The sequence below is a fragment of the Clupea harengus genome, unplaced genomic scaffold (assembly GCF_900700415.2).
Source record: "Clupea harengus unplaced genomic scaffold, Ch_v2.0.2, whole genome shotgun sequence".
In the NCBI taxonomy this organism is placed as follows: domain Eukaryota; kingdom Metazoa; phylum Chordata; class Actinopteri; order Clupeiformes; family Clupeidae; genus Clupea; species Clupea harengus.
In genome coordinates, this window is record NW_024879810.1 from 37,501 (window position 1) to 63,291 (window position 25,791).

A 25,791-nucleotide genomic window follows, 5' to 3' on the forward strand; every position below is an offset into this window, starting at 1 on the left:
ACAAGACCTGCAGCAGGATGACATTGTGGTTACTGAGGTGACCTATTTAAGAATGCCCAAAGCTTCCTGTTACTGCAAATAATACTCTCTTGTGCACATGTTATAATAACTGGTTAGCATATTGGGGTGATTTATTAGTTTTGGGTATGTTTTTTGGATGTCTTTGTCCCGTTTGATTTGTATACTTGTACTTTGGGAGGTAGGAGGAGGTCATAAGAGCATTCATGACATTTAACACCCAGGACAACAATGCAGCATTTGATCCATCATTAGCATATGGAGCAGCACAGAGTCGTACCATGAGCTCGATGTCACTGCCCATGATGTAGAGCTGGTCCTCCATGGAGAGCTTGCGGTTGAGGTGCAGCAGGACGAAGGAGACCCCGGGCAGACGGACGGCCGGGCTGGTCAGGATGCTGCCCCACAGGGCGCTGTAGAAGGCGGCCTGCTCCACTGCCGACGCCACCTTCTCCAGCAGCGTGTTGGTCCTGGAGCGGAGGAAAGGGAGCGGTACATGGGAGGAAGCAGTACATTTGCATTCATATTCAAACTATGGTCATTTTTAGAATGGTCATTGATCATTACAATACAGAGTATATGAACTCCCCTGGGGGAGAACCAACTTGGTACTTCTGTAGCCACGTTTTACAAGGACAAACATATCAAATTTTACATTTGTGCATTTTATTATGTGTAAATGTATTCATGCACATATATACTCATTAATGCATTCATATGTATTAATTCATTCAATGCAACATACTGATCATTGGATATTAATGATCAATAAGTGTTTGGATTTCTGGAAATGTGAGCCAATAACCTGACAAGGCTACTGTAATTCTACTCTCAGAGATCTGTAAAGTCATGAAAGATGGAGCAGTACAGACATCAGATATACTAAGCTGTGTGTGTGTGTGTGTGTGTGTGTGTGTGTGTGTGTGTGTGTGTGTGTGTGTGTGTGTGTGTGTGTGTGTGTGTGTGTGTGCGGGTGTGTGTGTGTGTGTGTGTGTGTGTGTCAGTGTTTGTACCTGGGGGTAAATTCTGGTGTCTCGCGTATGAATGATGTTTTCAGAAACTAAGTGTCCTTTATCGTTACTCTACCTTTACACTCTGAAACTGGTTCAGACTCTCTGTTCATTTATATCGGCCTACCAGTCTCTCTCCCTCAGTGTCCTTCAATCTGTCCTATCTGTCTGTCTGCTTATTTTAATCCTCCTAATCTGCATAGCTCTTTCTTCCTTTCAGCTCGTGTCTCTCTTTAAGCATATTTTCAGCTCTTTCTTTGTCTATATGTCTGTCTCTCACTTCCTGCTTCCAGCCGTCTTTCTCCCCCTCTCTCTCACCTGTCATAGTACTCTGATCCCCTCTTCCAGACCAGGCAGTACTCCCGGTCAGTAGGCCCTGTAGGCCGGGCTTCAGGGTCTTTCCCAGAGGCAGGTAATACGTCTCATACAGGCCCAGCAGCACTGGCTTCACAGACATAGCAGCATTGGACAGCAAGGGGAAGAGGCCAGAGCTGATGGACAGATAGAGAGAGCAGGAGAGAACAAAAATAGGGCAATGAGATGAGAGAATCCCACACAGAGATCTAAGCATTTCTCTTTCTAACTGTACAGAAACATATAACTGTATGTTTCATACCTTTGGCATATTACACAATATTACACAATGCAATGGTAAACAGCAGTATAGACTTGTGGAAATACTTCTAGGAAAACCCCATTCTTCACCTGTAGAGGAAGAGGTCCTTGGCCAGCCGTTTTGGTCCGATGATCTTGAAGATGACCTCGTAGGTCTCCAGGGCCTTGCGGTGGACCCCGCTGGGCAGGGCAGGATGCAGGCATTGGGCCAGGCGCTTGCCTATCGTCAGCTTCTTGGGCACCACCTGGTACTTGGCATTGTTCTGCAAAACCTGAAAAAGAGATGGAGACACAGCATGATATTACATTTGGTGACATCAGTGCTAAGTGGTTTTGCTACAGGTTCTGACATTTTTGGTTTATCAACTTATGCAGGATGTTGAGCCCATGCCCCAGCAGCAGAGGAAAAAGCCTCCTCAACTTTCTTTAGCAGTTGTGGAAAAAAGGAAACAAATCTGAGAGGAGATGAACTAGGTAAACTGAACCAAGGTTTTTGGCATTCAATTTGAAAGCTGAAGGCGTCAGCCACCATTTGAATGACACACAACATGTCATGATTAACTAGAATATTTTTCGAGGAAAATGTGTCATAGTATAGTAGATCCAGTAGTAGGGAAACATGTTGGGACAAGTTGAGAGGGTGTGTTGCTGCTCGTCACCTTGTTGAGCTTGCCAAGTGCAGAGATCAGGTCCGCCCATTCGCTGGAGTACTCAAAGTTCTTCAGGGCCTTGTCCACTGCCGCCACATAGTTCCTGTACTTGGAGTCGCTGAGAAGCTCCACCTCCTCTGCATTCATCCTCCTGTACGGTACCGCTACTGCCCAGGACCAAGCTCACATACGCACATCACACCTGGTAGAGGCAGAGACAGGAAGGGAGGAAGAGCGAGAGGGTGTTAGTTTGTCTAACATCAGAGGAGGAGGAAATCAATGGTGTTTCAGTCACACACTACTATCACATCTATAGGTGTCATCAAACAACAATGCAATGTGTTAAGTCCAAACAGAGGTTTGATGAGTTTGATGGCCAAAGGCTGAAAAATCAGACAAGCAGAAAAGCTGAGGGGCATTTACTTAGCCGGTTCTTGGCGAGCTTATAGTTGTTGTTGTTGGCCCAGAAAGGAAGCATACAGACTAAAAAAAGACAACGACTGAATAGACACGTGTGGCAACAATGGTCTCCTTTCATGATGAAATCTTCCGTGGATGGGAGTTGACCGCGTTTGTTAGTATGCCAAACACACCAAGCCGCGCCCCTTAAAACTATGCATTGCTTTGGTGAACAGTAGGCCTATTAGACATGTGTGAACTGGCTGCCTACAAAGATTACTTACAGACCTCCCTTAAAATACCTGCTTGTCACGAATTCCTTGCTGACTTGCCAAGAGGTAACAAAGAAAAGTCCCCTGTGGCATGCCATAGTATAGATGAGATAATTAGGCAGTGCATTGTGTGTGAAATCTTTTTTTGTGTGTATACTGTGTGACTGATATTCTGTCTACTAACCCGTCACTATTCTCTCCCATATAGTAGGACCTTTGCCTGAAAATGCTGATGGCTGAGATAACATTCTTCCCCATTACCATAACATATAGTTACACATATAAGGCAACCTAGCACTGTCCACTCACTTGTCTGTTTTCTTCCCCTCCTACTCTAGACTCTGCACGGTGGGATGCTGCTGCAGTCTTTCCACCCTCTCCACTTGCAGATACCCCCTTGCTTATAGCTGCCCATTCCCACCAAACTTGCTATGCACAATTTATACTCTGCTTATGATACATCTGATATATATATCAGATATTATATTACACTATATATCAGATGTATGATGTGTAGGGCTGAACAATTAATTGCATTTGCGATTTAATCGCGATATGATAGAACGCGATTTTCTAACCGCAACGTTCGCGATTAAAAAACGTGGTCTAAAAAAAAAAAAAAAAAAATGTATTTTTTTTCTTTTTTTTTAAGATGGTACATTTTGCACACAGTGTTTAAAAAGTGCATGCCTAGTGTTTATACTTAAAATGACTTTTTTTAAATGACTTAAATGCACAGTGGCAAAGCCACCGATTTGTTGTTCTTGTTTCTGTAACGAGCAGTTAAATAAAAATGTAAAATGTGGGAAAGAATATTTTACACTAAATGTATCTAATATTGTGTTGGTCATATTTAAATCATTCATTACGTTTTGTTGGGGAAAAAAAGAGGATAAAAAAAAAAATCGCATATTAAATCGCAATCACAATATTTTGGTAAAAAATCGCAATTAGATTATTTTCCCAAATCGTTCAGCCCTAATGATGTGTGTGTGTGTGTGTGTGTGTGCCGGCCTATTTACCCGTAATATAAACAGATGCCGTCATTGACATTGTTTTCTGCTTCACTGCTCTGCTTATCCTTCTAATAGCAACCTTATGAGCCCACTGTATACCCATTAAGCTGTTCAACAACAAATACTTTGAATGTTGGCTCTCTCCATTTTTATCCACTATCAATCTTGTATGCATCATGCATATACCATATTGTATATGTTGCATGTATACTAATATGTTTCATCCTGTCACATGTCTGAAGTATCTGCTTGCTTCTGATTCTCTCTTGTCCTCCCTTCCCACTACCTGGCTGGCCCCAAGCAGATGGATCCCCCTTATGAGCTGTGATCTGCTCAAGGGGGTTCCGACTATTTCAATTGTTATTAGCGCTACATAAATACAATTGAATTGAATTGAACCTGACGGGGTTTCTACGGTCATGGTCAAAAGCACCTCCGAAATGTCATTAGCATAAGTTAGGGCCAAATATATGCAGTATAAAAAATATTGCCTCTGTAAAAATAGCATTTCAATGGCAACTGACAATTAAACGATATCGGCCTGGTCCCCACTACATGGCAATCGGATCAAACACTCATGATTGCAGTTCACAGGGTTTCTAACATGGGCTGGACCATCCCTTTGTCAGTAACTGCTGGGAATCTGACATCATCCTCACACAAGGGGAAAGCAGCAACAGGACACTCACCCTGAAAACGGTCGCTAGCTAGTGAATTGAGTCTTCCTAAGTAATTACACACACATTAAATAACTCTGCTACAACCTCTCAATCAATAAAGTTATTTGACTAAAATAATGTATGAAACTATGTTAACGGGTTACGTCTGTGTCAGAAACCCAGGGACAGGGGTAACGTTAGCATAGCAGGATAAAGTTATTGATAACGCTCACGTTAGCTCTGATGTTTACGGTATGCGGAGTGTGTGATTTTTTTGTATAGTTGGCCGGGTAAGTGGATGATCAGAGAACGGGGATGTTACGATTAAACATGCCTCACTGTGTTAGCCTCGTCTGAAAATGTTCAATGTAAACATAGCTTTACACCATTTCCTATGCGACGTGCACTCGTAAACCCATTAGTTAGCTATCTATCTGGCTTCCTTGCTAGGTTATATGGCAACAGCTACATTAACATTAGACTGATAAATTACCTTTAACAAAGGCCTCCATTACTAGAATTTCTTAAACTACGTATCGCTAACTGTCCTGACAACAAGATAACGTATTCGTTACGCGAGGACGGGGAATGCTTACCGTTTTCACGTTAGCAACAGCTAACTATTGTCAATAATTAGCCTGCTAGGCTAATATTAACCATGGAGGCTGTATCTGCAGTGAGAGCACAACGGGGCAGGTCAGCACTGAATGTCCAGACAGACAGGCCCCGGTTTCAGCTTGTTTAACCCTGGTTGTGGTTAGACAGAACAACGGAGCTTTACACGGGAGAGTAAGATCCGTGAAAATCTTACATATTTCCATTAAACGTCTCGCTTCATTGAGCAGAGGGCCTACAACACGTATCTTGCTGTCATCCGGTTCGGTGCTAACATCAGCGGTCTCCCAAGCTCCAATCAGCCTCCTGAATTTGACAGGTCTGTCGGTGCAGAATTGCGTAAAAGAGGCGACAACAATGAACAAGGAAATGCATGATATACGTTGGGATCCTCGTGAATTGTTGTTATCAAAGTAAAAGCATATTAACAAACAAAGATTGACAATATCGAGTAAATCACGGATTTAGATACCTTTATTCTGAAATAATCAGTAGATGAAAAACAGTTTTCAAAGTAGTGTACAAAAACATACTTCACATAGCAAACAGTTGGAATCGCATGATGCGCGCAAACTAAAGCAACAGACTGATGCTAGATTAAGCACTTAAACTACAACAGCATGGAAGAAACTGGGAAGCAACAGCACGAGATATTTCTTGAATTGAGACAGCGTTTGGAAAGCGGCCTCTTGATTTTAAGGTAACGGTAATTCGTTGGACTATACAAGCATGCTAGCTCATGTTAGTCTGCGGTTGAACGTTCAGCGCAGCAACTGTTTTCATGTCAAATCTGGCCACTTTTAGGTTACCTACCTGTAGTTTTAAGTTAGCCTTTGTTTTCAATTAACGTTACTGTAATGGTTATAATGACCAATGTAAGCTTAAGTTACCTGGTGCACATCAGTTTAGGTGACTTGTTGGGACCTATGTGGTGTGACATCACACTTCCATCGTTACAAATGTGAAATGGTGTTAGATTGGAACGATTTATAAGAAGGCTGTTCTTGCAGAAGAGGGAGTCTGTTGCTTTTTAATTCTTCGTAACGTGATTGAGAATTACCCCGAATTTGGCCATCCAATAAGACTCTGTCTCCAGTGGTGAAATTCTCATATTTATTGGAAACTTTTGTTGAATATTTCTAGCAGTAAAATAATTGTAATGAATGAATGGATGGATGGAAGGCTTCCCTCCAACATCACACATGTGTTGGTTGCCATGAATGTACCTAGGGCATTGTGTTCGCATCACAGCCCATCGCTAGGCGGGGCTGTTGCAATATAGACTGTATCGCTACGCGTCTCTCTGTCTCTGAAGTCAAGTCCTCTTTAGTCAAATCGTCTTAGTTGTACCAAAGTGCTTTCTATTCGAGGTAAATGTATTGAAAATACATTTAAACAAGCATGAAAGGAAATAAACAACTGAAACAAATCAAAGGAATAACCCTAGAAATAATCAAAACAAAACAACACAAAAAAAATACTACAACACGGAATGGAAGAACAACGTCTACCTTCGCACTCTCGGGAGCATCTTGACCAACTGCATCACGGTGTGGTATGGTAACTGCTCCGTAACTGACAGGAAGGCCTGCAACGGGTAGTGAGAACCGAACACATCATCGGTGACGGTGCCCCGCCCCGAACCATGGACTGTTTGCACTTCTTCAATCTGGGTGGCGGTACAGGAGCCTGAGGTCCCACATCGGCAGCTCAGATACTTTTTTTTTTTGCCATAACACATCACCATGCAGAACTTTCAGACCCAGCCCTAGCCCACTCTACTCTACTTTAATTCACATCGCTATCCCATCGCATGGCCTATAGTCCTTTTTGCACTTATCTATGACTACCTCACTATCTACCTCAGGGTCGCATTGCCCCCTCATCTGTTTTGCACATGTTATGTATTTAGTTATTTATGTGCTTATTTATCAAACTATTTCGTGTGTAGATAACCATATGTATTTATACAACATGTAGGGCCTAAATATATTGCCTCAGCAGCACCTTAATCTACTATTTGTTAAAAAACAATAAAAGACCAGCAAGTTAGAATTGGACTTGACTAAAACCATAGAACCTCAGACTGAAATAACACACCAGACTGCACTAATATCAACTAAAAGGAGCACGGCACCAAATTAAAATCCAAGGAATGCCAGTGTTTAAAAGCACGTGTTAAGTCTAGCTTTAGAAGTCTCTGCAGGCAGTAGATGTGATTTCGATTGGGAGACTATTCCATAATTTACGACCAGCAACAGTCAAACCTTTTGTTAAAATTAGACCAAGATAAAACCAGTAAAAGTTCATTCGAGGGTCTTCAGGCCCCGATGGAGCATAAGGGGTCAGAAGATTTGAAATATAGACTGGAGCTTTATAGGCTTGGCACATTTTGGACGACTTGCATTTCATGATGTGACACCTGGCTAATGCCTGAGAATAATGCATTACAATAGTCCAGTCTGGAAGATATAAAAGGGTGTACCAGCTTCTCACAATCTTTTGGGGACAGGTAATTTCTCACTTTAGCTGTTGTTCTCAGTTGGTATAATGAAGCACTAACCACAGAATGTATTGGTATGTCAATTATGTTAATTCTTTGTCAAAGAACACCCAAGGTTCTTTACAACAGGCTAATACTGGTGGGAGGGGAACCAAAGATAATAACATCTGTCTTGTTTTCATTATGCTTCAGGAAGCTATTAATCATCCATAACTTAATATTGTCTAGGCAGTCAAAAAGAGGTGTGAACTGTCATTTTCAGAATTAAGAGGGAAATAAATCTAGGTATCTTTGGCATGGGAACGATGGGAAATCCCGTGCTTCCTGAATATCTCTCCAAGGGGCAATAAATGGAGTTGGAACACAGGGGGATCTAAAATCAAACCCTGGGGAACTCCACATGAGGGGTAAATAAGATAAATAAGTGGCAAACCACTCAAGGCAGCAGATCTCTACAAGACTAAGAGGACTAAAACTGAAAAGCCCTTTCAGTCAGCAGTGAGCAGCAGATAATTTGTAGCTTTCAGAAGTGCAGACTCAGTGCTGTGCTGAAGGCAACCCGCCACATAAAAGGCTTGCCGGTAATTATCTGTGTGCAGCCATAGTTTGCAAATTGAAGTATGAAATTCTTCAGTAAATCAATGAATTTCTCTATAATTCCTCCTTCGATCTATGTTAAAGTTCTTAAATAATGTATGCATTTATTCATATATTGAAGCATGCATATGTGCACGTATGGATGAAATGGATGGTGTACTGGATGTAAAGTGGTCACAAAAAATCCTCCATAGAACAGACTTTAGTCTGTTTAAAAAAAAAAAAAATCTGTAGATAAATCTAGGTCTAGATATGTGTTTTTTAACATGACAGAAAAATCTGGAAGAGAGGGAGTAATGACTTAGATCTTTCTGTGGATAATAACAGTGAAGGATTTGTGATATAATGTGCCAACATATACTGTATGTGTGGCTTAAGAGGGAAGGTGGGGTGCTTGGTGAAGAAAAACAGGAAAACTGAAAAACATTGACAGCACCTGCCTTGTGCTAATGATCCAATTAGAGAATACTCACACCCACTCCATGTGGCGGTTTCCTCAGAACAGGCATACGTTATTTCATAGTTTTTCTCATTTACTGCTGCTTTGTTATACTCTTCCTTTGCCATCTTAATTTTCTGCCCCTCCACACCCAATCTTAAACAAATCTTTCTCCAACAGCCCTCTCAGCTTCAATAACACAGAACCCATATGCGCTCTCTCTGTACACTTATATCTCTCCCTTACACCCTTGTTCACCCTTACCGTACTGCTTTCGGAACTGGATCATATGCATCTGAAGGACTCTCTCTCCTTCAGTCATTTTGTTTGACTTTTATGTATTTCCCTGAAAATAGAAGTATACAGGTGAGGTTGAGGTTATGTAAACATTGTACAGACCAAGCACTTATGTCTAGTGTAGATATTTTGGAAAAGTTAATCTGATGGTTGTTGAATAAGATGACAAGGTTTAGTGCCCTATACCAATGATGTGTGTTTCTCGAACTCCGACTAGTCGGCAAAAGCATCACCAAGAGCTATAAATGCAAGGCTGCATGGATGCCCCAAGAGCGCCCCCTGGTGGAGTGTTATCGCGTTATTTTTTCACTCTCTTTGTGAGATGGTCAAAGCCAGAGGAGTTCATCTGTGTCTCTAACCAGAGATCCATTTTTCAGGAAGGATGTCGCTCACAGCCCCACCGAGGTGAAGGTCTTCGGCAGCGACTCCTCCCTCCTCATCCAGACCTCCCGTGGACTGTGGCGTGCCGAACTGCCACCACGGGTCAGCGTGGTGCCGGGCTCCTGCCAGCCCACCCCCACGGGCGATGCAGGAGAGGGACTCCACTTCAGACTGCGCCTGAGAGTCGACCAGCAAACAGGTAAAGAGGCTACGCTCCAGGGTGGACTAAATGAGAATCTATAGGAGGCATACGAAGGAAAGAAAGTCAGTCCGTGGAACAGGGTCTCGCCATCTTCTGACTCTGAGGTGTTGTGGGCCAGTGTCAGTGGGGGTTCATTAGGCACTGCTCTGCTTTGGGGGACAGAATTGATTCCTTTTTTATTTGCTTGAGGAATTTGACTAATGAACGTTGCCCCGCTGCTGGGAAGGCCGCACGCATCGCCGCCCTCGGTAGATTAACAGCGATTAATGAGGGCAGCAGAGAGGGAAAAACACAAGTCACATGTACCCTGGGAGCAAAGGATTCACCTACGGGCAACTCTCACCTTACACTGTGCACAGAGACGCAGACAAAGTCTCAAGGAAGGTGGCTGTCTGGAACCTCAGTCATAGGAGAACCTCAGTTGTGGTGTGTGTGTGTGTGTGTGTGTGTGTGTGTGTGTGTGTGTGTGTGTGTTTGTGTCAACTATTGAAGTCGATAGACCACTGCAGGGATCTACGGCCAAGAATGTGTTGCACATTACCTCGTCTGTTGCAACGTCAACCAGTTTCCATGATCTGTAAGACAGACGGCTCTGTGGCTGATAAAACTGTCCAGTAGCTTCCATGTGTCGGGGAGGTGTCCTGTCTGTGTTTTTATGGCGGTGGTGGCTGGTGGGTGGGTGGGTAGTTTGCTCTTGCAGAGGACGTGAAGAGGAAGACATTACAAGGACACCTGCCTGCCTCTCACCACCCGTCTAATTAAAAACAGATTGATTGTTGGCCTCCACCTATCCAGCTTTCATCCTCAGACATATCCCCAAGTACAAGGTTAGCTGTTTTTTTTTTTGTCGCCTGTGTGTCTGTTTCTGTGTGTGTGTGTGTGTGTGTGTGTGTGTGTGTGTATGTGTGTAAAAGTGTAACTTTATTGTTTGCCCCCATGTTTACCTGAGTGTGTATTGTTGTATTTTTTTATTTGTGTGTGAGACAGAGTCGCGGGGGAGTGTTATTGAACGGATACAGGTCCAGCAGAGTTATGGCTTTTGTTGTCAGGCCTGCGGGAGTCGCATCCTGGAGCAGAGGTGAGTGAGTGAGTGAGTGTGTGTGGGAGGGACAGGTTTTTTTTATTATTATTATTATTATTATTATTATTATTATTATTATTATTATCAGAGCAGCAAGCAAGCAGCAAAACCAAGTTTTGGTCGAAAACTAGCAATCTTACTACTGAAAAGGCATGCAAAAACCTTACAAATACCAACAACAGCACAGTTGGCACTGATAAAAGGCTGGCTAGCATGCTAACTCATGTCTTTTGTGCTGTTGTTTGACCCCGACCCCAGAACTGCAAAGTGCATCACCTAAGCAGCTAGTTAGAATAATACGTGTGTTTATCTGCCCTTCACATGACCATATACCATGAGTGGCAAATTCTTGCGTACTATCACTTTAACAGGCCAGTGCCCCCTAACTTTCACAGGGGGCAACGGTGCTCCACTCCTGGATCTCCATGGTGAGTGCTGTTATGGCCTGAAGTGAAAATAGATTCAATTCAATTTTGAATAACAATTTAAACTGTCTCAATGCACTTTACAGAGCCTAACCCCCCCAAAAGTAAACGCTAAGGCGATGGTGGCAAGGAGAAGCTCCCTTTTAACAGGAGGAAATCTTGAGCAGAATCCAGCCACTAAGCTGGCCGGGTAGAGAGATAGAAAGTGCGAGGCTGGGCAGAAGGGAAGGGAGGAGGAACTGAGGGAATCGGAAGCAAGCAGATTAATTCATACATGCATCAGGATAAAACATATTTGTTTACATGCTCCATATATACACTCAACAGTACATACAAGATTGATAGTTTGGATGGATATGCTAAGACAGGCTCCAGGTGAGCTAACCTGCTCCGAGCCAGCAGAAGTGTTATTGTTCGGGGGAAGGGAGAGGGAAACACTGCCTTCCTGTGAGCGTCCTAGATCAAAGACGACAGAGAGAACACAAGCAGGGAATTACTGCCCACCACAGCTGTGCTGATGCTGACTGAGCTCGGTTACACATGAAAGGGATGCTCAGTCTGGGCTGCCCGTTGTGTCTCCTTCTGCTCTTCACTCCTGAGGCGTACGAAGAGAGGCAGGGTGGTGGAGGAGGTTCTGTCAAGCGTGGTCGAGATGAAAGAGACTGTGTGTTCTCCAGGGTGTTCCAGCGGGTTCTTCCTCTCCCCGGCGGGAACTGGAACACGTTGGTGGGTGAGTGGTGCTGCCACCCGGATCCCTTTGCCAACAGGAAGCTCCTCCCGCGAACGGAGGACTGCTTAACAGGGGACACCTACTTCCTGTTGGCGAGGGACAACAGCTGCAACCAGACGCTCACAGTTGAGCCCGACCCCACCTCTGCCCGCTCAGCTGCCAATCACAGCCAGGACTCTGAAAAGGTAAGCGTGAGAGAGAAACTCACTATGCTTTTTTTTTTTCCTAGTGGTCTATATACACTCTCTCGTGGTTCATTTCTTCTGGCATCTTTATGCTGCAGAAGAATGCCATCCTGTTGGCATTTAATATCCGGTTGGCATCCAATAGGGTTAACTACTGCAATGGTCTTTTCACAGGCCTTCCTAAAAAGGCCTTCAAACAGCTTCAGCTTGTACAAAATGCAGTTGCTGGAGTGCTTATGAAAATGAAAAGAACTGACTACATTACTCAGATATCTTTCAGCAGTACACTCCTGTTAGACCTCTGAGATCAGTGAAGAGAGATCTTTTGATAATACCTACTGTCAGAACTAAACATGGTGAAGCAGCTTTTAGCTGCTATGCTGCTCAGCTCTGGAACAAACTTTCTGATGACATCAAAGGTGCTCCAGCTGTAGCCAGTTTCTTATCTAGACTTAAACCCAATTGTTCTCAGATGCTTTTTGTTAACTGATCAAATGCACTCTTTGTTTTGTAATATTTGTTTTCTATGTTCTTTTAACTGTTTTAATGGACTTTACCTTTTTTCAATCTCTTATTTTTCCATGTTCTTTTATCAGCTCATTTGTAAAACAAATTTGAACTACCAATGTGCATGAATTGTGCTGTATAAATAAACTTGCCCTGCCTTGCCCTGCCCTGCCTTGCCTTGCCTGCCTAGTACTTCAAGGTGGAAAGCTTTGGGAAAACTGTCAAATGTTATACTGCCATGACCCACCATTGCTACTGTTAGCAATTCTGAGAGAGTTCTGAGACACGTCTTCATGTTTTCACTTGGTACCTGAGGACGCCACAGAAACGAGAAGCTGTCAAATGTTACACCATCTCAGTGACATCTCAGCTTCTGTTACCCACAGCAACCCTCGGGAGTTCTGAGAGGTGTCATGAGTTAAACATCCCATTTCTGTAGTGAGTCTCTCCTGAGGCGAGACTTGCAGTCATGGCATAAATCTGGGTGGGTGGGTGGGTGGGTGTGTGTGTGTGTGTGTGTGTGTTTGTTTGTTTTCAGGCAGGGTCCATCTTAAAAGGATTTTAGAAATCGAAGCTTGAGATAAACACTAAGATTAATTTTAGTTCATAGATTAACAGATTTAACTACCATCAGGATACCCTTTATTGTGATCTATACAACAAAATGAGAGCCTTCATGCATCATTTATTCAGCTCCATGTTCAAGATAATATTGTCTGCTCCTGACATGACATGTCTTACCATTGTGGAGTTGTTTTTGTATTTGCCTGCCTGAGTGCAGCTCTGTTGTGTATCTTGCCAGTTGCGATCAGCAGTGAAAGTTTTGAGGCCTGTGGGGATATTTTAGAGTTTTTCTTTTTTTCTTTTCCTGAGAGGCGTCGTGGTCTGTCTCCACTGCCCCAGGGTGGCTGGAGGTGGGAGGCAGGGATCCCTTTCTTCCCCAGAAAGGAAACATGCGGAGGCGGATCACGAGTAACAAGCCTTGCCTGGTCTATAACTATCTACGCTGCCCTGGACTCCAAGGCCAGACTCCCATCACGCTCTGATGGAGCATTGATATTGTTTCGCTGTCTTTCTACCCGTCTGCCTTTTCCGTCTCGTCCTCTCTCGCATTTGCTCGCTACCTCGCTCTGTTTAACTGTTTTTTTTCCCCCCTCTCTTCTCTCTCTTGTAATCAGTTTCTAGCTGTCTGTTTTCTCTTATCTTTCTATTTTCACTTCTCTCTCCTTTCTCTTTCCCTTGTACTCATTCTTTCTTTCTTTCTTTCTTTCTTTCTTTCTCGCTCTCTGTTCATCTCTCGCACTCATGACACACCGTGGGCTTTGGTTCCTGCCACGGAGCAGAAAGACTCTCTTGAGTCGCTGCTGGGCCTGAGGCATCCATCATGGCTTCCTCCTCTGTTCGGTTGTGTTGTTATTGATTTCCATTCCGCACTGTTTGAACCTCACAGCGCCCCATCTCTCTTGTCTGTGTTCACAGCCCAGGCATGTCCACCGTACCACTGTAAAAGAGGTTTCCTGTAAAAACTGCTCCTCCATGCTCGGAGAGGCCCTCACAGGAGGTCAGTCTGCTTCACACAACACCAACACCAGCACCAGCCGGCTAACACGTTTCTGGTCTTTTTTCTCTCTGCAATTATCACCACAGTGGGCTGTGCTAGATAAGTCGTGCTTTTCACCAGATCCCTTTGATGAAGTGTCTTTGCATCACTGTGCGATGGAAAGGAGTCCAAGCATGTCTGTTGGTCAGGACTGAGTTGTGTCTCTCTTGGGTTTAGATGCGTTGAAATTCTACATAACGGAGGTCATGGAGATTGAAAGTGAAGACTGTGAAACAAAAAGGGCAGGGAATAGGTAAGTAGCATCAAATTTAGCTGCGTGAGTTTCCAGGGATGTCAACATACAGTCCAGAATCAAATGTGTTTATCTAGAGATGAGGCTCACCAGAGGGCCTTTCTGGATGATCTTTCAAAATGTTTAGAATGTTGTAGAAGTAGAAAGAAAATTGTAGGGTGATGTACAACATTGAGGTTGAATGTAGAATATTGGTATAGGTCAGATTGTTCTGGAATGTCACTTCCAGAATCAGTTTTGAAGGGGGATGCGTACGACATGAAACAATTCAAACTGATCTCTATGATTTATGATCTAGCAAGCTAGAATAAGGAATCCTTATGTGAAGAATCTCCAGAAAAGTAATGTCTGTAGTTAATATTGTGTGTGTGTGTGTGTGTGTTCCAGATTAGAGTTTGTGGAGAAGACTCTGTCCGCCAGGCTTGTTGAATTGTCCTCAGCCCAAAGCATTTTCCGCTTCTCCATTCAAGCACCCACTGGCAAAACTGCTATCTTGGTGAGACCCTATTCACTTAATGTGTCTCAGTCCTTGTGCCAGACAGAATTGTGTTTTCATTGCTTTGTGACCCATGGTCTTGCTTTAAGCACAAGAACATCTGTTGTGTAGATATGTGTGTTTGGTGGAATGTGTGTGTGTGTGTGTGTGTGTGTGTGTGTGTGTGTGTGTGTGTGTGTGTGTGTGTTCATGACTGTGTTTAATGACTTTCCTCATCACCTTCAGCTCTGGCTTTTGAACACTGACACCCTGGTTGCCTCGTTTCCCGAGAATCCGGTAACCGGCAACGGCACACTCATCTCTCCTGGTGACAGTCGCTGTCCCGACGAGCATCAATCACGCCTCGCAGTCAGTGCAGTCAAAGTCCTCTACCTCCCCTGCAGTTCCACCATCCACCAGGAGTAAGACAACCATTTTGCCTCTTTCTTTCTTTCTTTCTTTCTTTCTTTCTCTCTCTCTCTCTATTTATATAAAAATATCATTTTACCACCAATCCCTTCATCTTGTTTGTCATCATAAATTGAATTGCTGTGTATTTAGTTTAATCTGCCAGGAGTTTTATTAGGTGGATGTAAAGCATCTGGCTTTCCTGTTTGTACATTTTTGCACCAAGGCTTTCACAGTCGAGTTGGGGCCCAGTCATGTTTGAAATGGGATTGGGTTTTTTCTTCTTTTTTTTTTTTTTTTTTTTTTCTTCAAACTCACCGCTTTGGTACCTCCAGTGGAACGAAACCTTTTAGCCTGGCGGGGGTAGTAGACAAACACACACACACACACACACACACACACACACCCAAGGGTCACCTCTGCCACTCTCACAGATACACACATTTACATTAAGCATTCGTGTTGATGGACACCATTGCCCAAGGTGATCATTTTGACTGGATGTGACTTCAAATGAGGGTGTGGTAGAATTGGATCCTTGATGCAGTGGGGGTGGCTTGTCAAGGTGAGACATGCTGGTCCATTACCGCAGAGTTAAAGGAACTGAAAACAGGGAGGCGAGAGAAACACACACGCACACACATAAACACACTTGGGCTTGATAACACATATCCATCTACTGTACTCTCAGGCTCGAGCTGAAAGTGGCTGTTTTTCGAGAGCTTAAAATTATAGGAAGTGATTCACAGAGAGAGGGAGGGTGGGCGTCTGTGCTTATGTTCCAGCCTCGTCTACCCCTCTCAGGCATGGCAGGGCAGTCACGACTCTCTCTCTCATATATATATATATATATATATATGAGAGAGACTCACACTAGATATAGATAATCGTATATATACACACACACACCTCTCACTTTTTTCCTTCCCTTTGTCAGTATTCCTGCACCAACCTTCTGTCTCAATCTCTCCAACTCTCTCTCTAATTCCCCCTTTCTCTCTCTCTCTCCCCTATCACTCGCTCACATGCACCCTGCACAGGACGAGACCTTGCTCAGTTCCGACTCTGAAAATCTGACAGTCTCTAACCCATGTGACTAAATCGCTGTAATAACCCCAGAAGGAAAGAGCCATTCTGGTCTCTGCCTCTGAGCTGCAAACCCATTTGCCTCTCCCTCTGCGTGCTCGTATGTTACCTTCCAGCTCACTTCCACGTGTCGCAAAGTGTGTAGGGTTAAAGGTCAATCACAAGGGATCCTGATGGATGGGCATCTAATCGTTGAGCTTTCCACAAAGAGTAACAACACCAAGGAAAGGAAAAGGCGACGGTTAAGAAAATGGAAACAGTCTAAGTATCACTAGGATACGCCATACTTCAACCCAGTGTTTAGCCCAAGTGATCGAGGTAGCGGAATTAGTCATAATGTCGCTTAATGGTGCGGTCCTCGTCTGTGACATAAGCTCATTACGGTGGGAGTTGAGGTGTATTCTGTCTGGGGGTCTTTGTGCTGTGAAGAGTTCATTAATGTTTGGCTCACGCGGCAGCGAGGGGTTAGAGGACTAGTCAGGTCTCTCTCTCCTCGCTAATTAAATGTCATCTGGAGTGATTGCCTCGCTGCCAAATGGGAGGAACTACATTTATGTTTAATGTAAATGTGTGTGTGCATGTGTGTAGGAAAGAGAGATGGTGAGAGAGAGAGAGAGAGAGAGAGAGAGAGAATGGCTAGAGTTTATCTGATGTTCAGTGTTAAACAGAGTTTATTCGATCTGAGGCTCATAGAGTATTTGACTGTCAGTCTCCATGTTCTGCGCTCGCAGCTCTTAGGCCGCAGTGTGTTTGCCTGCAGAAAGAGCTTGTCTGCCTTCACTCAGAGCCTGTGCACAGATGGCCAAATGTCACAGAAATGTCCTGAATAGATCATCACCATAATGTGGTGGCAGGACATCAATCTGGATGCCTGTGTCTCTCACTTTCTCTCTCCTTCTCTCCTCCTCTCCTTCCCTCTCTCCTTCCCTCTCACTCTTTGGTGCTCAGACTCTCTCGCTCTCTGGCTCTGCTCTCTGCTTTACGCTCCCGGCAGACAAATTGCCGTGACATGATTACAGCTGTAATGTCTCAAACTGTCAGATTAATGCAATTTATGTCCCAGCTGCCACTGTGTCGTTGGCACTGATATTGAAGACCTACCAGGCAGCGGGGTATATCTCTGTCCAATCTCCCTCTCGTTTTCTCTTACTTATTTATCTCTCCTGCACTCTTCTCTTCCTCCTCTCCCTCCTCACTCCCCATCCTTTTCTTATTTTCTGTCTCTAATGTTTTTATTCTCTCCTCTTCTGTAACTCAACATTTAGAATTACCAGCATCGAAGAGAGGGACACTCGTCTGGATGTCAGAATTTTGTTCTATTGACAATAAACCTCTGGAACAAACACCACAGAATCTCAACTCTTCCACGTGCTGCTTAGATACTTTGCCAACCAACTTTTTCAAATCTGTTTTTCACCTCATGGCAGCAGACGTGCTTAAAATTGTAAATGCATTGCTGCTATCAGGCACATTCCCTGAGTCCCTGAAAACAGCATGTTATAAGGCCCCTACTCAAAGAGAATAGTCTAGATGCATCCATACTGAACAATTTCTGACCAATTACCGAATCGCTGAAAACGTTTTAAATCAACGTACCACTTTTTTAACGTCAAATGGGTATTTTGATATCTTTCAGTCAGGCGTCCGTGCTAGTCACAGCACAGCATGTGAAGGCAATAACTAAATCAACTTTCTTCCATCTCAAAAACGTAGCCACTTTGAATTACCAGTGTGTATGAATTGTGCTTTACAGAAATCTTGTCTTCTCTATTGATGGTCATCTTGTTTTCTCTCCCTCTCTCTGTAGCATTGTAAGTGCCTGGGAGAGGGATATCAGTGTTCATAACCTGACCCTCCCTCACACCACCTGCCAGGAAGTGCTTCAGCTACTGAGCGCATCCACTTCCTGTCTGCCTCCATCGCTGCGCTGCATGAACTCCTACCAGGTGAGCCCTCCTCCGTCTCCTTTACTCTCTCCCCTAACCTTTGGTCTCTCTCTTCTCCTCATAATGTCCTCTCTCTCTCATCATCTCCTTCTCTCTCTCTCTCAACATCTCCTTCTCTCTCCCCTCATCATCTCATCTCTCTCTCTCTCTCCTCATTATCTCCTCTCCTCATTATCTCCTCTTCTCATCATCTCCTCCTCCTCTCTCTCTCTCTCTCCTCATCTCTCTCTCTCCTCATCATCTCACCTCTCTCTCCCCTCATCATCTCATCTCTCTCTCTCATCTACTCTCTCTCCTCATTATCTCCTCTCTCTCATCATTTCCTTCTCTCTCTCATTATCTCATCTCTCTCTCCTCATTATCTCCTCCTCTCTCTCTCTCCTCATTATCTCCTCATCATCTCCTCTCTCTCTCCATCATCTCTTCAACTCCTCTCTCTCCTCATTTCCTCCTCTCGCTCTCTCCTCCCCCATCTCTCCTCTTTTCCACTCTCTCCCACACTCCTCTCTCTTTTTACTCATCCTCTCTTCTACCGAGTTCTGCCCTTTACTGTTTTTTCCCCCCTCCTCCCCTCCCCTCTCTCCTCCACCCACTAATAGTCAGAGGACAGAAACAGCTGCTCTTTTGTGAGTGTCCCGTCACCATTTAATATCTCCCTCAGTGACCGTTTAAGTAATAACTGCTGTGGTCACCCTTAGCCCCCGGTCTCCCCAGTGTCTGCTGTACATGGGCTGTCACTCAAGCTACCCCTGAGCAGTGCGAGGCTACTGTGAGCTGACAGTAGAGAAGCAGCCAAAGGGTCCTGTATAACACAACTCTGTAAAGCAGCACGGCTCTGACTGTCAGAAACATCCACCCCCTCCCCCCCACCCACAGCATTTTAATTAATCTAACTGAGCCTCCCTGTTTGGCAATGTTGCGTCTTCCTCTGAGAGCGCAGGAGCCTTTGGGCTGGTTCAGGGAAACAAGCACTGTTGTTGGAACGCTGTTTCATATTAGTTTGTTGGCTGTGGAAAAAAAAACTGCCTCTTATCTGTGTCTGCTTCTCTCTGGTAGGTGGAACAGTAATACGAAGAAGGTAGAGATGGCAGGGCTTTGCATAGTGGTGGTGATGGTGATCTGTGTATGTCTTACACAGAGTACATCACATAACACATAGTCATTTCACAAAACCTGTTGTCCCGAGAGAAATCACTGTGACTGTAGATATGTTATCAGTATCATGTCAGCAGTTCTCACATATCCAAAATGATTCCGGCAACAGTCCAGTGAATTCGGTGTGATTCATTTGCTATCAGGATTCCTCCCTTAAATCTGTCTCCATTGTGCTGATGGATCCAGGGTTTATCAGTCGAGGTTTAGGACCACACAAGCGCAGCAGAGAGGTTTGGAGACGTGTCATACACAACCATAGACAGTAACACAGTACACACATCATACACAACCATAGACAGTATGGTTCTCTTATTGCTTACTAAGAGGGAAAGCATATGTTGTGACCTTGAGCACCATACCTGCGCATGAGGCTAGAACTGTCCCACTTTTCTATCTATACACATGAATTATGTTGCCCTGCTTCGGTCAATCTTTGACCGCACTCAGGACGGATGGACAACAGGGACATGTCAAAGACCTTGCAACCGAGTCAGACATTTTGGTATCTGAAAAGGCCAGTCATTGGGCTATTGATTCAGATTGATTGCACTCTGGGATAAGAAGCCTCAATGTCCGGAGTGTAGGCGATTCCCCAGCGTCTGTGACGTAAAGCGCGGAGCAGAGCAGAGCAGAGTAGAGCGGAGCAGAGCAGCAGATGAGCTCTCTCAGTCGAGCGCCTCCCCAGGAGACGCAGCAGCTTGATGTGCTGCGCCGGGCCTAGGGCCAAAGGTGTTCAGGGACATAGACGGGGGTAGTGGGTTGGGGGCTGGGGGGGGTGGAGGTGGTTGGGCGGAGGAGTAACCTGATCAGGAGGCGGGTGATTGTGTTACAGGACGAGCACTGAGTGATTTGTCCTCTTGTCTGACAGCGTAGTAGTCTCGCCGTGGCATATGAGGATCACATGCAGGTGTGTGTGTGTGCATGTGTGTGTGCATTCATGCGTGAGAGAAAGAGGAGGTGGTGGGGGGGGGGTAAGAGATGGGAGATAAAAGAATAAGAAAACTGTTCTTTAAAAAGAGAGGGAGTAAAGGCAGACAGAGGCAGAGGCAAACTTTCTTAGGCTCTGCCCTCTGTCCTTCTCTCCATCCCCTCCCTGCCTGCCTGCCTGCCTATTGTTCTGCCTGGGAGCTGCCTGCCTAATGGGAACGAGATTAGCTATAGGTTAGACCTGCAGCAGAAATGTTCCCAGAGCTCATCCATCACCCACTCACACACACAGAACAGCAGTAATGGGAGGCTGGGCGAAGGGGTAGGAAGGTGTCAACCTAGCCTGAAGATGCAGGGGTGAATGGACAAGGGCAGAACCTTCTCATAGTAGCCTCACATTTACCATTTAACATTCTTAAATTGCACCACTTACCATGTCTAGTTTGATTTGGTTTCTGCTGAAGCAAAGGATGTACACAGGCCAATCCACCCTATCCGCACAAACACCAACGGACTTAACACACCAACCCAACAGAAGCACCCTTTAGACTGGGGAGGATCCACTACCCTGGTTGGGCAGACCTGGGCTCTGTTTGCCACTGCTGAGGACCACGACTTTATGAGTGTTGCCTTTGTTTGTACTATAACCTTCCGTGTGCTCTTAAATCACGCCCACCTCACCACAATAACATTGTGGGTGTGGGTGGGGGTGTGTGTGTGTGTGTGTGTGCACGTGCTTACACGTGCATGCCAGCTACTGTTCTTTCTTTTTTTTTTTTTATGTGAGTGGAAAGCCAAACATCAGTCCAAGCTTGGAGAGCCATGATAAGAGTGCCTGGGTGTCAACGGGACTGCCTCCCAGGGGAATGTGTGTGTGTGCTTATGTGTGTGCCTATGTGTGTGCTTATGTGTGCGTGTGTGTTAAGGAGCTGTGAAGTCCCATCATCCTTCATTACAGAGATAGGTAACCTCTCTGTGCCGTCTCCCAGTGTGGAGGAGAGGAGGTTTCAGCTGTGGGATAAGCACCACAAACACACTCTTAAAAAGAGGCCTCACAGAGGTCAACACACAATATCACTCAATATGCTGCTGCAGCTCTCTTCTGTGGGCACCATGAGAAGAATGCATCCCATCAAAAACACAACCAGCCAGTACAGCAGAAATGACTGCCTTCATCGCTTCAGTGTGGATGCATTGTTGGGCCCCTTTTCCCGGTTGCTGTGTCTTTGTTAGAATCCCCCCCCCTTTCTCTCGCTCTTAGTCACTATTTGGCCCAATCCCAATTTCCCCCTTGGGTCTACCACTTGCCCTACCACTCTGTTTTGTGCACTCATCTTAGGGTAGGGTGCCCCTCTTTTTGGGGTTATTGAGGGGTAGTGGTCCTGTTTTCAGATGCAGACTCCAAACACAGTGGGAGAAGACATTTCCCAGAATGCTTTGCAAACTGTGGCAGTATAACATGGAACATGTCCACTGGTGTGGATAAAGAAGTTCATAACTTCGTAACCAATCATGCAAAAAAAAAAAACGCTAATCACGATGTCAATAGAACTTCATGTAAGCGACACAATATATGAGGGACAGTACAGTTATTTCCATGTTCCGTGTTTGAAGCTTGAAAAATCATCCGGCTACAAATATCCTGCACTCCCCCACTCACCTGATATCAGAGCAGGGCAGACATCTCTCTATGGGCAGGACTACACTGAAGGGTTTTCTTCTTTCTCATTTCATAACTACCTCTTTGTTTTGAGTGGCATCTCAAAATCAAGTGGGCACTTCAAAAACGAGGATAAAAACTAGAAATGGGATTAGGTCTTTCTCCCGCTCACTCATTCTCTCTTGGGTTCACCCTTACTCTCACTCTTCCTAACTCACTCACTTCTTGCTCTCTCTCACTCCCCCTCCCCTTTCATCTCTCTCTCTCACTTTCTCTCTCTGAGTGTGTGTGTGTGTGTGTGTGTGTTTCTCTTCTAAGAGTGTCCTTCTTGGCTTCAGCCTTCTCTATTCCTAGAGTGCTTGACGAGTCCTCGTCATGAGTGATGACAGACTGTCAGTACAAAGGTGGAGACTGCATTCCACTATGTTAGGAGTGGGAAATTCTTGAGGGCGTTTGTGTGTGTGTGTGTGTGTGTGTGTGTGTGTGTGTGTGTGTGTGTGTGTGTGTGTGTGTGTGTGTGTGTGTGTGTGTGTGTGTGTGTGTGTGTCCATCTTTTTAGGCTTTTGATTCAAGTCTTTTCCAAGCAAAGCATTGCCATGTTAATAAGGCTGGAATGGTAAAGCTTTCACTTTCCTCTGCATTCACTTTCATGTTGTTATAATTGCCAATGACGCACTGTGCTCGCTGGTGCGGTACTTTGCCACAGGTCTCGTATGCCTGAACCTTGAGCCAGAATGTGCCATCATCCATCATAAGGGAGTGGCGCACACATAGGACGCTCTGGCGATTGCCATGCCCTTCCACTTGGCACACGCCAGCACGCAGATGGGGGACAAACGGGGTCTTTTTCAATTCTGAATTATTTATTTTAAGAGACATGATACATTTTTAATGTTAATGAAAGCTTTTTCTACACGGGTCGCCAGTTGCTATTCATGTTGCTCTGTGTTTGCGTGACACTTTTGGTCATTAGGCCTTAATGGAGGCTTGACCACCTGTTGATTAAAGGAAGGGATTGTTCACCGTGCAAATGATACAGACAGTAAAACAGAATAATGTAAGCATTCATAAAAAGATTCCCATGGCTATAAGGAACGTTACAGTAAGTGTTTCTCCTGCCTAATTCTTCCTGTTCTGTTCACTGTAGGTGGCCTTTATGAGACGATAAGGCCATGAGAAGAGTTCGGACCGGTGAGAGATATGGCCGCCCTTTCCAGAGGGGTCTGCCACTCAGCATTCCAAAGACATGGTGGTCACGTGAAATTGAGGATGGTTCTCATCACAGACAGTACTTGCTGCTACCACGCTTATGCACAAACAAACACACGTGTGGTTTCCTCGTCTGAACCCTGTGAACCAGATGGCCGTATTAAATTTTCTACAATAACTCTGTCTTAGCGTGATTTTGTTTTGTCCGGGGTATTTACTGCAAGTCTACCAAGCCAGCAGCTGGGCGTAGCGTGCCACTTCAGCAGAGTCCGTATAGCCTGGCGTTGGCGCCGGTGACATAGTGCCAATGGCATGTGCCCAAAAGCATTTTAGCAAACATGGCCGCTGCCAACAGCCCAGTGTGAGGTAAACAACATTGTTTATGACTTATCACATTGTTTCAGAGCTGTCCATTTGAGCTATGTACTTCGTTGGATTTCACTTTTAAGTAACATTTAACAGTATGTACCTAATAATTAGTGAAGTGCACATGTTGTTCCAGGCTTTGGGTTAGGAACATTGGACAACCTGTATTTACATGAGAAGCAGATGGGAATTATAGATAAGTCCAAGGCTAATTAATTTCAACTATACACAGATAAAGATTGTTCTGTGTATTAACAAAACGTTTATTATGCTAATGGTTAGTGACCTGACACACAGGACAGCCAGTCCTCCTCGACGTCAAATGCAAGTAAAATTAACAACACAAACCAAAATACTATGACACACCAAGGTACGCCACAACCACATCACTAATACAACACTCAACAACGGGCTTAAAGGAAAGCTTCACATCTTGGGGTATGTTTTATAGGCAAGTAGGTTTGGTTTCATCTTCAAATTCATTTCAATAGTAGATCATGTGAAGATAAACAAACCTGTCGTTCCCACTAGCCACCCAGGCACTGTGTAGCCTAGTCCCATGATACGGGTCACCAGCCCCCCGTGAAGATGTAAGAAAAGCTTTCACAGCACCAGTTAACATGCCATCCAGCTCACCAATGTTGCTGTTGTTACTGTTTGCAAGGTGGACCGACTAATTTTAGATCATAACCCCTTACACTTTTTCTGCACCTTTTGACAGCCATAGTGTGACCATGACCCCCTCATTTCACTGTAATTCCAATAATAAAAAAAACGTTCTAAAGAGCACTGTTTCAAAAGCTGCTGAATGTATGAAACATTACCGCTCCTGTTGAAGTAGTACCATGATGTTGAGAATGGAACAGTTCAGGCTCTGGGCTATTGCTCAGTCACTCATCACTACATGAGCAACAATGTTTTAGAACGTCCCCACTTTCTGTCACAACAGGAGTGACCTTAAACACAGTCCAAAAATAGCTGCACGTGTTCTTACTTTCCTTGTGGAGCTCCTGCTGTGAGGAAGAGGTGTGTGTGTGTGTGTGTGTGTATGTATGCTGCAGACAGACCAGGCCCACCCGCTGACTAATCATAATTTTTTTTCTGAGCTCCTGTCATAAGGAAACGTGTTATGTGGATAGTGTCGTTGTGTGTGTGTATGTGTGGCAGATATGCCCATGTGATGCAGAGACTAGGCCCACCTGTTGCACAATCATAATCTTGCTTCTCTCCAGTTATAAGGGGAAAATATTATTTAGATTGTGTGTGTGTGTGAGATGAGAACGAAGAATATGTGACATGGTGTTTTGTGTGTGTGTGTGTGTGGGGGGGGGGGTAAGAGAGGGAGGGAGAGAAAGAGCGAGAGCGACAATGAGCGAGAGTGGCATTGTTATTGAGCCTTCTAAAAAAAAAACAATCCCCATCTCACCCTTTCCCTGAGTCCTCATGTTAATGTTATTAATATTCCACTCAAATCCTTAAAAGAAATGAAAGGACAGCAACATATTAACTACTGATGAGATGAGCATGCGTTGTTATGAATAAAAGTCTATTGTTTCATTTTAATTTCATGATATTTCACGAACAGTGCCAGTTATCCTGCAGGCATATGAGATCACTAGACAGTGCTTTCCTGGGTGGAAGTAGAAGCCCCTCAGAGCGCCTGCAGTAGCAGCCTGCAGCCTCTGTTGTCGTTTTTAGACATCCATCACACAGGCTCAAAGGCATATTATCCTGTGGAGAGAAAAGAAGCAGCCAAGCCTGCTGGTCCCTAAAACGAATGGCTTTAGTGACATCCTCTCATCATCATTATTCATATCCACAGTTTACTGGGCCACCTATGAGTGTCCAGGAAGCTTAATTACGTTATGTGACAAATGCAATGGACGAGAACACTGCAATGTCAAAACGTTGGCATTTTTAGACATCCTGTTGGTGAAGACATGCTGAGGGAAAATGGTCACTGGATGTGCCTTAAACCCATTGGCTAAAAGTTGGCCAGTTTTTTTTTTTTTTACATATTTACTGTTTTTATTTTTTCTCCATCACCAGGATGAGTCATCCTCCTTCATCCAATAGTCTAACATACAGCTCATATTCACTTTGAG

General features: G+C 44.5%; 2 protein-coding genes across 2 annotated transcripts in view; one reads left to right on the forward strand and one right to left on the reverse strand.

Annotated features, from left to right (window-relative positions):
* The window catches only part of LOC105897599 (DOP1 leucine zipper like protein A), a 32,081-nt gene extending 26,432 nt beyond the window's left edge, over nt 1-5,649 (reverse strand). Inside the window, 7 exon segments of the mRNA XM_042705158.1 lie at nt 299-488; nt 1,347-1,366; nt 1,368-1,391; nt 1,393-1,519; nt 1,734-1,915; nt 2,303-2,495; nt 5,236-5,649. Coding sequence (XP_042561092.1) covers nt 299-488; nt 1,347-1,366; nt 1,368-1,391; nt 1,393-1,519; nt 1,734-1,915; nt 2,303-2,440 — 681 coding nt within the window. The 5' untranslated portion in view covers nt 2,441-2,495; nt 5,236-5,649.
* Nucleotides 5,650-5,767: 118 nt separating this feature from the next.
* On the forward strand, nt 5,768-23,415 carry LOC105897615 (E3 ubiquitin-protein ligase E3D). The gene is made up of 10 exons (XM_042705157.1): nt 5,768-5,954; nt 9,468-9,670; nt 10,661-10,751; nt 11,857-12,094; nt 14,081-14,162; nt 14,379-14,454; nt 14,842-14,950; nt 15,176-15,351; nt 18,231-18,369; nt 23,259-23,415. The coding sequence occupies exons 1-10, from the start codon at nt 5,875-5,877 to the stop codon at nt 23,277-23,279; spliced, it is 1,215 nt and encodes a 404-aa protein (XP_042561091.1). The 5' UTR covers nt 5,768-5,874; the 3' UTR covers nt 23,280-23,415.
* Nucleotides 23,416-25,791: the final 2,376 nt, after the last annotated feature.

Bases quoted from the DNA above. Each gene is read 5' to 3' on its own strand.
- LOC105897615 (XM_042705157.1), top strand. From the start codon at position 5,875: ATGGAAGAAACTGGGAAGCAACAGCACGAGATATTTCTTGAATTGAGA. The intron at 14,163-14,378 runs GTCAGTCTGCTT...TCTTGGGTTTAG, and splicing joins CGGAGAGGCCCTCACAGGAG to ATGCGTTGAAATTCTACATA. The intron at 15,352-18,230 runs GTAAGACAACCA...CTCTCTCTGTAG, and splicing joins AGTTCCACCATCCACCAGGA to CATTGTAAGTGCCTGGGAGA.